At 30.5% G+C, this 13,710-nt stretch overlaps 1 protein-coding gene across 2 annotated transcripts in view; it reads left to right on the plus strand.

Annotated features, from left to right (window-relative positions):
- Positions 1-13,710, plus strand: part of For (cGMP-dependent protein kinase for) — a 158,858-nt gene that overhangs the window by 70,122 nt on the left and 75,026 nt on the right. The window contains exons 1-2 of one of the 2 annotated variants that reach the window (XM_078176490.1): positions 6,111-6,638; positions 12,377-12,543. In XM_078176490.1, coding sequence (XP_078032616.1) covers positions 6,361-6,638; positions 12,377-12,543 — 445 coding nt within the window. In that variant the 5' untranslated portion in view covers positions 6,111-6,360. Of the gene's footprint in view, positions 1-6,110; positions 6,639-12,376; positions 12,544-13,710 lie in introns of those variants that run through there. The other variant, XM_078176487.1, reaches the window with a different exon arrangement.

The following is a 13,710-nucleotide window of genomic DNA, read 5'->3' on the forward strand; positions in this document are numbered from 1 at the left end:
AATGATTCAAATTCGATGTAATTATTTTTATCGTACACATATAAAATTCGTAGTCGATTTCCCCAAAACACGATTTCAATAGAACGCATTGTCATAATATTTAATACTTGGAAAAATTAAACGATATGTAAATAGGGAATTTTTCAAAAATTCGTATAATTATACATTCATAAATATTCACATTGTTTGAACATTTTCCTTCAGCATTATTTAGAATAAATTAAAATGATTGTCCAAACAATTTTCCTTTAAAACTGACTTACTTTCGTTTTAAAAATAAAAGTTCAAACTTCAACACAGCAAACATTATTATCGCGAGTAATTTATCGTTGTTTAAAAACATAGGTCCTTAATACAATCGCATAAATAATCGCAGCGCTTTGGACTGTTTGAGATTCGATTTGACTAAATTGTATTTAATTAGATGAAATAATTCAAAATTAATAATAAATTCAAATTAATCCATTAATTATATAAATGACTGTTCAGTATCTTGTTATAAAAACATAAAAACTAAAATCGATTTTAAGGCCAAAGAGAAACTGAAATAAATGTTTACTGCTACTGTTACTATAAATGATCTATTGTTAGAAAATTTTATATCTTGGCAGTAGTGCATAAATAATCCTAGCATCTTCAACTTGTTCAAATACATCCTGACTGAATTCTTTTAAATTGCTATTTATCACGAATAACTGCAATACTTTGGACTTTTAAAAAAAATTTTTCATTAGCTAGTTTCTAATTAAACATAGCGCCTGTTTCTGTTTAAGATTGTTGACGAAATTTATTGTGACGATATTCGGTTTCCTAGAATCATGGAATTAATATTTATAATAGGATTTAAAATTTATTTCGATCGATCAGTTTTTAATTAGACACAGTACTAATTGCTATTCGAGATTTATGTTTTAATTATGCAAGCGAATGTTACAAAATTTAGTATATCGGAAGAACTGTATAAATAATCATGGCACTCGGGACTCGTGGAAAATGATTTCGATCAATTTAGTTAGACAGTATATTAATTATTGCTCGTATATTTAATAAAGGAATTTTCACGTAACGGCACAATACGCAGAACCGGCAATAACATACAATTAAAATGGTACCTTTTCACTGTGTGCCATGTTCTCGCACTGATCGATCGGCTCAGAAGCCATCGAGTTCTGTCGAACGAATTCACGATCTCGTAATCAGTTTGATAGAGGCTGCCCGAAGCGTCGGTTCTTCGCCTCTTGTCCGCGTCCAATTGATTAAATCATCCTTTCAATAATGAAACGTCAGCTTTGCGCCAACTGGTCGAATAGGGGCCATTGACGACGCGTACGTACAAATTTTTGGAGTCATTGAAATCCGCGCGTGTTCACAAGCGTATTGCGTTCCCGATGGCTCGTGGATCGTAGAAGTTCATGGACAACCTTCGAACGTTTTAAATACACCGACGCGACGTGTTGTGCACAATGTGAAAAGTGAACGTGTTGCTCGAATATCGGAAAGCTTTTGGTCGATCAAATGGGTGGTCTGTGACTGATCGACACGACGCGCGATTAATTGTTACTAATCTGTGGGCGTAGATAAGATTGCATCTGAATCGTCGAGAATGTAGTCCCGAATAGCCAGCCACAGCTTTTAAAAACTTTTAACGCTTGACAATTACCTGTTGAAAACGATTAGGTAACGGAATTGTAACGAGTTTACAAATAGTTGACCATACTTTTCTTTTGTTTCTGGGTTTAGGTTGTATCAATATTGCCATGATTATCAGCGAGTCCATTTTAAAGTTCCACGCTAGATTCTGTCTGTTACTGTCAGGTTTTTATTATACATAAATTATTACGGATCAAAGTTGGTTGCGAGTGTATACAAAATTATATACATGTATGTAATAGTATATACGTGCATATACGTGTATGTAATACATAACCAACGAAAATATAGACGAAATGAAAAGATCGATAAATTCGGAGAATCACCGAAAAATCTCCGATAAACAATACAAAATTACATATCAACGTCTTTGAAAAGTTGTTTTAATGAAACCGTTTAGTTAAGAAATGTTTTCAAATTCTCTGGAACCGTTTATCGTATATTTATCACACAGCATATTTTTATGTTAAAGATCTGAATGTTATGTTCAACTTCTTGTATAAAATATGAAACAACGCGTGTATTAATTAAAATTGCCAGTACTCTGATCCGATTATTAATAAACGGACAGCGAATTTGTTCGCACGTCTAAAATTTTTACATTTTTTATGCTTTATTTCTGTTGTGTAGTAATTTGAAGTGATAAATCAAAATTTGAAATGAAATTAATTAAAAGAAGACAATATGTATAGTTAAAAGTAGGAGATGCGCTTAATCCAATTCTTGTGACTCCAACCGTGAAACATGGCGACCGTACCATTATAATATGGGGTTCTTTTATTAACGATCGAATTGGAAATTCTGCAATAATTAAAGAAAAATTGTCCGGCCCCAAGTATGTTAAATTATAACAGGGCAATTTGTTTTCTTCAATGCATAAATTTAAGAGAAATACATCGTTCGTCTTTTAGCAAGATAGCGTCCCAACGCACGCCTCAGGGGTTGCAAAAACATTCTCTGAAACCAACAATATAAATTTTCTTCCACAAATAATTGAAACTGAAAGATACACAAACTCGAAATTTATAGAGTTGTTGAAGAAAAAAGAAATAAAATAAGCTTCACTAGGCTGAAAAAATTAATAAAAAGTATGCCACCTCGCCTCTTAAAAATAAAAAAAGCCAGAGAATATCAAAGTTGATACTAAAAAAAAAGTTACAATAATGGAAGTTGTATTAAATATCTTGCTTCTTTACATAACTTTATATCTGTAGGGTTTAGTTTACATTTTAGGCATTAGTTAGGCACTAGTTAGGCATTAGTTAGGCATTAGTTTACATTAGGCATTTTGGCTCCGTTTGTTAAACTTCGATAAGCATCAATCTACACAATATATAAGCTCCTACACTTATATAATTAATTTCATTTTTAATTGTTTGTAACATGTTACGTGTCAACATAAATACCGTCGCGAGTTTACACAGATGACGATCTCGTTTCACGAGAATTTTAATAAATGAAATATAATGGCACTGGCTCTTCAAATTCTTTAAATATTGAAGTAAATTGATTTGTGTAACAAGTCCATGGAATCTGTAATTAATTCAGAAAATACGATTTGTGAAATTAGAATTTGCACGAAGTTTCACAGTCAATGAATAAACGTCACACTTATGTCTTCTCAAGGTTTCGAGTATCGTTCACATTTTCGGGAGGTGCGATATCCGAAAAAAGTGCGAATCAAAGCGCCGCATGACTCGACAGCAAACTTTATCCGTCCCGATTTCCACAGACCGCCAATCACGGGTGTCAATCATTGTTATTCCACGGTCATTTTCGAAAGTATGACACACAGGTGCTCCCTCCGCATTGGTCTAAGACGCTCAAGAACACTGAGCCTTTGAAACGACCATTATGCAATCGGAATAGTTAATTTCAAGCCGGACAAATGACTGCAGAAAAAAAGAACAAAAATGCCATCGCGCACTTCAATTGCAGCCGGCCGATTGCGGTACTGGATGTTTTCCGTCTCCAGAATCGTTGATAATCTTTGATTCAACATCAGAACATGAATTTTCATTGCGTCTTAATTTTGGTGTAGCATTCCACCTGTCTGATTACTATGCTGTGGATTGTTGTGTAAAAACAGATTTTCATAAGTTATTTTATAAAAGCTAGAGCGGGGATAAATTCTATTTGTTGTCTCGAAAATTGCTTATGGTAAAAGTAAAAATTAGAATATGAATTTTCATTGTTTCTTAATTTCGGTGTATCATTGTTCTTATTCTCAGGAGCTTCTTAATTATTATACTGAAGATCTTTATGTAAAATAAAAATTATCTTCGAAGGCTGCATCTAAAAGGAGTCACATAAAATTTGTTTTAATTATTTAAGTGAATTAAAAACAACAAAATTTTAATTACCCATTTTTGTCATAATGCATAAAGTCCATAGGGTAATTATTGTACTGTGGACGTTTAAGTAAATTTCATTTTTTATCGTTCATTTTATAAAAATCGAAATAAGAAATAAATTAGCAAAATAAAATAGCAAAAAGCTTCAAAATGTTTTAATATTAATGAATTATTTTCAATTTACTAAAATGATTAAAGGAAGAACGAACTTGCTTTTTAGTTTCCGTGACGTTCATTTAATGCAGACAATGTTTATTTTGCATAGACATTCACAGCTTAATCATAAGCATAAAAGCAAATAAAATGTTTTATTTCTTATAAGTATGTTTTGACATTTACAAGATTCTTGGCACGCATGATTCACGAGTTCGATGAGACTGATGTATTGTTATGGCTTTAGAAGACGGGTTGACGAATTTCTCAGAGTAGAAATATTTGAAGCTCGAAATGTTCAGTATAATATATCAATGTACTAAAATGATGTAAAAATTGGTAAATAACAACTTTGATCGTGAGATACGCACAGGTATATCGCCATAATCATGCGAATTCGAAAATAGTTTACTATCTTCCCGGACAGCAGATGTATCGATCATGAGATTCCAAATATATCGAGTTATTTCCGGAGAATCGTACGAATCCGAAGACATGAATCAAATTCGATTGGCTTATCGATCATTCGACTTTTCAATAAAATACCTTTCGAGAAGATAAAAATTTCAAGCATTTTGCCTTATCGATAGACAAAGCATCGTAAAAAAACAAACAAGATTAACGAACCTTCAACGGAGTCGGGAAAATTTTCTTTCAAATAAAAAATTACAAATTAAATTAGTATATCCTCTATAAATAGTGATTAAATTGTTTATTTAATAAAAGTCATTGAAATCATTCATTTATAATTCGCAAATATAATGTTATTTTTTATAATGGATATTTCGTACATTAGTTTTGCAAATATAATGTATTTAATTTGTATTTGGGTAAAAAGCAAATAATAAATAGTTCTGTTTTTTGTTTAGTTTATCGTGGAATAAATATTAGTTGAATAAGTAACAACTGAAATTATATTTATAGATTTATTTAGATCCATATAAATAATAAGTAATTATTTTTGTGTTTTATTTAAACTTCCAAACAGCAAATAATTTTGCTGTAATATATTTGTTTTAATAACAAATAATCATTTAAATGACCGTTTACACGAGTCCTGTCCGACTCTGACCTCCACAATGAAATATTGGATAGCATAAATTTCAAAAATAGTTTGGTTGTAGGTGTCTGAACCACTCAAATCTAATGCGCAGATTTACTGTACAAAAATATCAAATATTTTCAAAATCACCGTGTCGTCGTTAATCATATCCGAAAAATTAGTTATGGCGTTTCAGACTTCTCCGAACATTAGCAGAAAAATCATTCTTCCGATTTGAAATTCTGCCAATTATGTTCGTAGCGACATTTTCGTGTCTAGGTTGACAGTCATATTTATATTAGTTGAAAACTCTTACATAAATATTGTATAAATATCTCTATTTAGTTCACGTACTTTGTATAATATAAAATTTTCGACAAACATTATATTATTGTATAAAAATGTCTATTAGTTGATCTATGAAGTGAACGAAGCAAATAAAAATTAGTGCTTATAAAAATTGTTGTTAGCAGTAAAAATCTTGTTTGTGAGTAGTAATGGTAATGCTGACTGAACTATATGAAATAACATACGCTATACTTATCCTAACAGTTAGAATAATATTATCATACAGAGTTGTTCATAAAATAAATATACGAAGAAAAATTCAAAAGAGAATAATTTGTTAGAAGCAAACAGAAATGTATATTTATTTCATGATTACATTTACTCCAATTTCTAAACATTGATAACTAAATATTGATACAAAAACCCAAATCATAAACTCGATTATTCCAAACACCAACAATCTCAAACAACGAAACGTAAGATTGATTGACATTGAGTAAGAATAAGCCCAAATATAATAAATTTTTGCTATAAAATTTAATTCCTATCATAAATCTCTGACAATTAAATTTTATATTAAAAATTTGTTCTAATCAATTTCATCCCTATCAAGAAGCATCGGTCAACGAAACGAACTATGTGATAACTTGAGCTACCTTCGCCTTGGACAGAAAGTCTAAAAATCCCCATCGAACCATCGCGAACCAATAAAATATCGCCCGAGAAGTGGTGGGGAGGAAATCTGTGCGCTCTAAAAATAAAATTATTGCTGTACGAGAAAGACTCGAAACGTGTATGGCACGTGGCCCGGTGAGAACTGTCGCCAGAAGAAGTAGATCTTGATCGAAGTGCCGACCGGAAGTCCGAGGGACCATGGATTCGATCCGGGACCTGAAGCGGCTGCTGTACGAGAGGACGGAGGCGTTGCGTCGCCGCGACGAAGTGATCGAGATATTAGAAAGAGCGATCGACGAACGGGATGCCACCATTCGCTACCTTCAAAACGAGATCGACAAGTTCCGGCAGATCGTCGACTTCAGCTTGGTCCCCGGCGTCATCGGGCCTGGCCAGAGGTCGAAGAGGCAAGCCATCTCCGCGGAACCGCTCACCAAAGACACGAAAGTGATCGTCAAGTTTCAGAAGCCGCAAAGGTATTCTCGTTTCAGGCATTATCTAGACCTCGAACACGCTGTAGAACCAAGTAATCTAATCTGAATCCTAATTTCTCGTTCAAATAGACCGTGGAACCCCGTTCGTCTGTAATGCTCAGCCATATTGGCGCGCTAAGATAACAGCTTCTGGTCGATGAATTTTCGTTGGCAACTTGCTGAGTGGTGCCGGTTGTTCATTTTTTGGCCATTTTATCGTTCAATTGAATTTATTCATCAGTATAATCGGTAAATTTGGTAATCCATTTGTTAAAACTTGTTTTCAATTTTCTTTCATATTCTCTCGTGGAGAATGTAAATTATGAATTGTTTAATTTATAAGAATTGGTGGATTTGTAGGAAAGAGATCTTCGTGTACAATTTTTATCTAATTTTCTATCAAAATCTACTATAATCTAAAATTTCTATTTAAATTTTTGTAAAAAATCTATTTAAATTTATAATAAATTGATTATAATTGATATAACCGCCATTTAAAATCAACTTAAATTTCTATTAAAGCTCTATTAAAACTCAAATTTATAATAAAAATGGACTATAAATAAATATTTTATAATAATTTTATCCTTCAGTTTATAATATTTCCAAATTTCTGTTACAGATCTATTATAATAATTTCAAATGCCTGTTTAAAATTTCATAATTTGTCAAAGGTTATTCCATTTTAAAAGATATTGCCTCAATTTTGCTCTTCATTGTAGAATGTATTACGTGATTCGCAGAAAACCTAATAATGATCTACCTTGATTGCGTGAAGTAATCATTACGAATATCTCGAAAGTTATTGTGTAACGAATTATTCAATAAATGAATGACTCAATAAGAAAGTCTAGAATCTGCTTTCTTTGCCTATGGAGATAGTCGTTAATGATTCTGGGGCCATCCATCGAGATCGATGACTTCCACGAGAGGATTCACGGACCTATTATTAACAGAGAAATTTGATCGATGTTTACGCAACCCGGAATCATGATTTCGCTAATACAAATTACGTTGCCGTGAAAGTACGTGACAAGGTATTGCACCGAGACTGTTTCCAATTCAAAACGCGGTGCTTCGTTAAACTCCACACGCTGTTTCTTAATCATCGTGACTTGTTGTTAAACAGATTGCGACCTACTGCAAATCTTTTCGCACTTTTGCATTTTAACAATCTCAGAACGGATGTTAATAGTGCCTTGCTGAACTTTTTCGAACTAGGAATAAACTGTTTCATCGTTATTATCTTCACGACAATAAAAATTAAAAAATACAGAACATGGAATTATGATGTAACATTTTGAAGATTTTTGAAAATATTGTAGTGAGTGTAAAATTGAAAAAATTATATTATAATATAAATTTGAAAATATTATATTATAATATAAATTTGAAAATATTATATTATAATATAAATTTGAAAATATTATATTATAGTGTTTGTTAACAATTATTGTATGTTCTCCAAATTTTTTTAAAAATAGATCACTTTCTTTTTATTATTTCACGATAGTGAGACAATGATCTTTTATCTTGAAAAATAAAGGAAATGGGAATGAGACGTTGCAAAACTATAAAAAGTTCAAAAGCTAAAAGTTAAAATAATGCAATTCGAATTTAATGTTCCAAAAACTCGAGACATAAATACACTTTGTTTTAATAATTTCTTGTTAGTAACTATCGCAAGTTATATATAATAAGCGAAATGTTAAATAAATGTCCAGTTCTGAATAGTAAAATTAATTAATAAATCTTAAAACAGAAAAAATAATTCCCCATAAAATGAAAAACTGAATTAGAAAGAATTTTACTTCTTGAAACACTGATTGAGATAATGATTATTAAACAATATAAATTGGAGACTGTTAACGAATATGTAACTTATAACTGCTAAACAATGTGTAATTAATAATTGTTACATAACTATACATAATAAAAGTTAAACTATATATAATATATACATATAACTGTTGCACAGTACGTAACCAATAATTGAATTAAATTATTTGCACGTATATTATTACTGAAAGTGTAATTTTCATTATTTAAATCTATTTTATTATTTCATGGAATGTGCTGAGAGAAGCTAATTATTGATAGTATATTAAAGGAGTTTGCTAACACAGGGTTAATCGACGTTTATCACACCATAATTGCATATTGCATACAGATGCTCGTTCGAGGCTCAATGTACGGTAATGCAGAACATATAACAGGTGCACCACGGTAAACATAGTTCGGCGCTTTTGATCTTTCATTCCGCGAATAAACGCAGCCATTTGCTTCGGATCATCGACTGCAACCATCGTTAAGTGTTAAAACGTGGTTTGTTAATGCGACATTTGCTTTGAAGTCTTTCGGAGTGCAGCCCATGAAACTGCCATTATTATTATTATCTTATTATCTATTTTGTCATTCCGTGTTTTCAAACTCGAATTAATTATTGTATATTCGTTAAATTGCATTGCATTCTACGGTTTAAAGAACTTGCTCTAAAAGTTAGCCGATTTAAAATTTCTTGGTGCGGTTATATTCCCAGCATCTTTTTATTAAAATTCACTTTAAATAGAAGAATCCGATTTCTTAGAAAATGATTAGGTATTTAAAATTTCTGTATAAGACAACGACTTAATGAAATGTTGTTATTTTATTACTACCTATGTTAGTATTGTAACATGAACAACTCGCATGATAATGTTTAGTTGAAAATAATCATTATTGTATGTGTAAAGGAAATTGGCAATAAAAATTGACAATATTTCAATGTTGTCAATATTATATTAATAACATTTTCGTTTTACTAATATAACATTAGTATCAATTAATAATATAACATTATGTAACTGAAGATATTTTAGAGGTCTCAATTTAAAATTGACGATATTTTAGTTTTGTTAATATAATAATGACAATATTTTAGTTTTATCAATATAACGTTGATAACATTCCAGTTTTGTCAATTTAATATTCACAAAATTTTATTATTATCAACATACTACTGGGAATATTTTAGTATTATCAATGTGATGTTAACATTATTTTAGTGTTATCAGTATGACATTAACAATGTTTTAGTATTGACAATATGCAATAGGAACAAATTTATCTACTGTCAATATTTCAAATATTTATGAGTTGATTAAATGATAACAATTATGCGAAGATGTACATTTTTGTTTAACACTACCGTTACCAATCTGTCGTACATACCTATTTTTAACAAATTATTATTATAATCATTATAGGAGTATTTGAAGAAATGTGATTAAATTTGGAAAATAATTTAAACTTTCAAAGATGCCTGATGAATTCTTTGGTAATAATGTTATTGAATTAGAATTTAACAGTGTTTTTTGATCCTTTCGGTAAAAATAGTGTTAAATACAATTTAGAAAAATGTTTTTTTTTCACCCGTTTTGTCAAGCTAGTGGAAAATTACAATTTAAAGAAATGTCTTTTGACCCCTTTGATAAAAATAGTGTTAACTGCTGTTTCTTGCAGTCGACTTAAAAATACCCTATTTTGCATAAAGGTGCACAGTCTGGTGATTATATCAAGAGCCTTGCGATATTGACAATGTTATTTAACATCGAGCGTAGCCTTAGTTAACTACGTTTACTAGGAACGAACAAATCAATGTTTCTGTTTTATGCAGCATAATTCAGAGCATAATTCTTTGTTTTACCATCCGTTTTATCAATATCCCCAGACGTTCAACGACTATGTTGACATTTCGTACACGTTTCTCTGTAAAAAGTTATTTTCCTCGGCAGATCGTTTATTTAACAGGTAATCAAAGAGTTATATTACACTAGCTACATTATTTCTAAATTAGTATTGTAAATAAACGGAATTAATGTTGGCATTTTCTTTATAGATACGTATGTAAATACATTACTTGACAAATGCTCAAATTTATTTATGTAAATTCTTGCGCAATATTGTGTGCATTTTTCTGGAAAGTGAATAGAAAAGTATATTTTTGAAAAAATTGTTAAAAACGAAGCAAACATGATTCTGATAAGAAATTCATATTATTTGCAAAGAGACTTATCACGAAAAATGTTTAACCTGCATCTGATGTGTGAATTAAATTCATTTGTAACGTTTTTGAACAGAAATTTTAAATAAAAGACCGGTTTTATGATGTTTGAATATTTGTTAATATTAATTATTATTAATAGTAACTTTTAATAGTAATGCTAATAAATAATAGCAATAATAATAGTAATGTATATTCAATTTTTCGACCAAGACCAGAACTTTGTTTATATCTGCTATCCTAATTATAGTTAATAACTATACTTTCGCTGACATTAATCAATTTAATACCATTCTTCAACGCGAAACCGAAAACCAAAATTTACTTTAGTTATTAATACTCGGACGATTGCACTCGGATCTTTCTGGACCCGGAAAACAATTGTTTTTATCTTAGTACTCTATTCTGACAAATAATTTAAATTTTCACACGTTTCATTCAAATAATTTAGAAATACGACGACCAAAATCGACGAATAAAATTATGAATGATTCGAAGCATAATAATTAAAAACTATACGTTTGTTATACAGATCCGTCGTTTGAATGTTAAACTACAACTTTCTCACATTGTTCTGCATCTATTTAAGACTTTTCCATCTAATTAAGCAATCTTCTACGTGAATCATGGATATTCCGGTAGAATCACCAAATCGAGAAAGTTACTGGCAATATCACAAGTCACGAAAATTTAAAATAAGTGACATTTTGTGTGAACGTGCAACTTTTACTTTCCACTTTCCTTTCAGCGGTTTAACTATTCTTCCCTTTTGCGAAATTTCTTTTAGATTACACCTGAAGACTTTTATGTTAAACTTTATGTTTAACACATTACATTTCGTGTTAAACTTCATGTCAAATGTGTTGTACTTCATGTTAAACGTGATAAGTATGTTGAACATGAAAAACGTGGGGAACATCAATTTTACAGTAATTTAGAACGTAATTCAACATGTTTAACATTATAAACTTCATGTTAGACGTGTCAAATTTTGTTTTAAATTTCACGTTAAATTTAATGTTCATGTTAAATTTCACGTTTACAAGCCAAGGGAACATTGCAAGAAATAATTGGATTATTACCAGATTCCAGATTTTATGCATTTATGAAAAATATAAGATTATAAAATTCAACAAATTATAAACATATAACCTCTTATCTGTTACTACAAACACACATCCGTCTTACTATATCAATTAAAATTTTTATTAATCGTAATAATTTATACACTTTATACAATAATTATTAGAAGCACTTCCTGAAAGCACTTCCTCATCCGTTCCGCTTTCATTGTTTGTAGACACAGATCATTAGTCAAAGTCGAGTCATCATACTTGCCTAAATATATTTTAACGGCAGCTACAGGGCGCAATAAAAAAATACGTGTACGTATATGCAAATCAACGTCGATGTAAACCTCGAAAAAATGACTTTGAAAAAAGCTACTTTTTGCATCTATGCATTTCTTGATATCTGTCCAATCCATGTAAGAAAATTTGTTGTGACGTCATTATTGAAGGAAATATTTACGTACTACATAAATATACCTATTTATGTATAATAGGACGTTTCTAGGTGGACCACGCTGTATAATAAAACAATTGTGATCGCATAAATGTCCGTGGGAAAAGATATCACGGAATTTATCTGTTGAAGAAAATAACGTTCTAAAGAAAATATTTTTGTTTGCGTTTTACAGGTCTCGTGACTTGATCAAAGCTGCCATCTTGGACAATGACTTTATGAAGAATTTGGAGCTGACGCAGATCAGGGAAATTGTTGACTGCATGTATTCTGTTACGTTTTCTGCGGGTTCGACTATTATACGCGAAGGAGATGTCGGGTCCATTGTTTACGTCATGGAGGGTAAGTTTTAGTATTAGATTTCTCCTCACTGCTTTTTTTTAACTTGGAAGTTTCACTTTCTAACTTTCAAGATAGAAAATGATCCGTGTTCTTTTCAACAAATCATTCTTGCATTTTATAATATTGTAATATTATATTATATGATATTAATTAATGAGATAGAGAATATTAATAATTCTATCTTTTGTTCCTTTATTCGTTGTTCAGTTACTAACAATTATTCACATGTTTTATATAGCGACATTTTATTCTCTTAAAACTTAAAAGCAATTAGAACTGGATGATGTTAACAAAATCTTAACAAATGCGACTTAAAAATTGTGAACAGCACACGTTGATAAAATATTGATTTAATTTATTTTAGTTATAATTTAAATATAATTGATTACGAATATGCATCGAAGTGTTTTAATCTTTATAATCACTGCATATAAAATAGATCAGAATTATGAATGCAGTTGATCAAAGTTGAAAATGAAAAGTAAAAATGATATTAATGGAGCATAGATATCAATATAAATTAAATTTATATTATTATTTATTTATATTACATATATATATGATATATTGAAAGAAATATTATCGGACCAAAGTTATGGTGTTCAATAGCAATTTTCTATTATAATAACAAATAGGGAATTCTTATAAATTTTGATGTGCAGACTTTTTATTTTAAAAATTTATTTTGCTTTAATTGTGAATGTTCTGTGACAGATCTCGCGCAATGTAATAAATATATATCTAATATTAGGTTGGTGCATATGAAATGTCGGATGTTTACGTAAATATATAAAACTGTATATCTTTTTTCAAAAGCTGTTGATTTAATCAACATATGCCCCGTTTGCTTTGCTACACCCTTTTCAACAAGATATCAATACAGAAATGCATGTCTTAAACAAATTCTGATCTTTCGAATTAATAAACTCTGATATGGAATATTTCAGAGTGTCTTCATTTATATACTATTTAGCCCGTAAAAGCTCGGGCAGATTTTGAGTAGTTTTAGGACAGTGTTGCCATTACACGTTGTTCGGCTGAAGAAAGTGACAGCGACCTGTCATAAATAATGTCGGGATTAAGAGAAATAGAATGAACCCTAGCATGAAAAACGTAAACACTTGAGTTTTTATTCTCTGACGTCAGCTCTCCGATAAGACGTTGCCA

The sequence above is a fragment of the Augochlora pura genome, chromosome 3 (genome assembly GCF_028453695.1).
Source record: "Augochlora pura isolate Apur16 chromosome 3, APUR_v2.2.1, whole genome shotgun sequence".
NCBI classification, from domain to species: Eukaryota; Metazoa; Arthropoda; class Insecta; order Hymenoptera; family Halictidae; genus Augochlora; species Augochlora pura.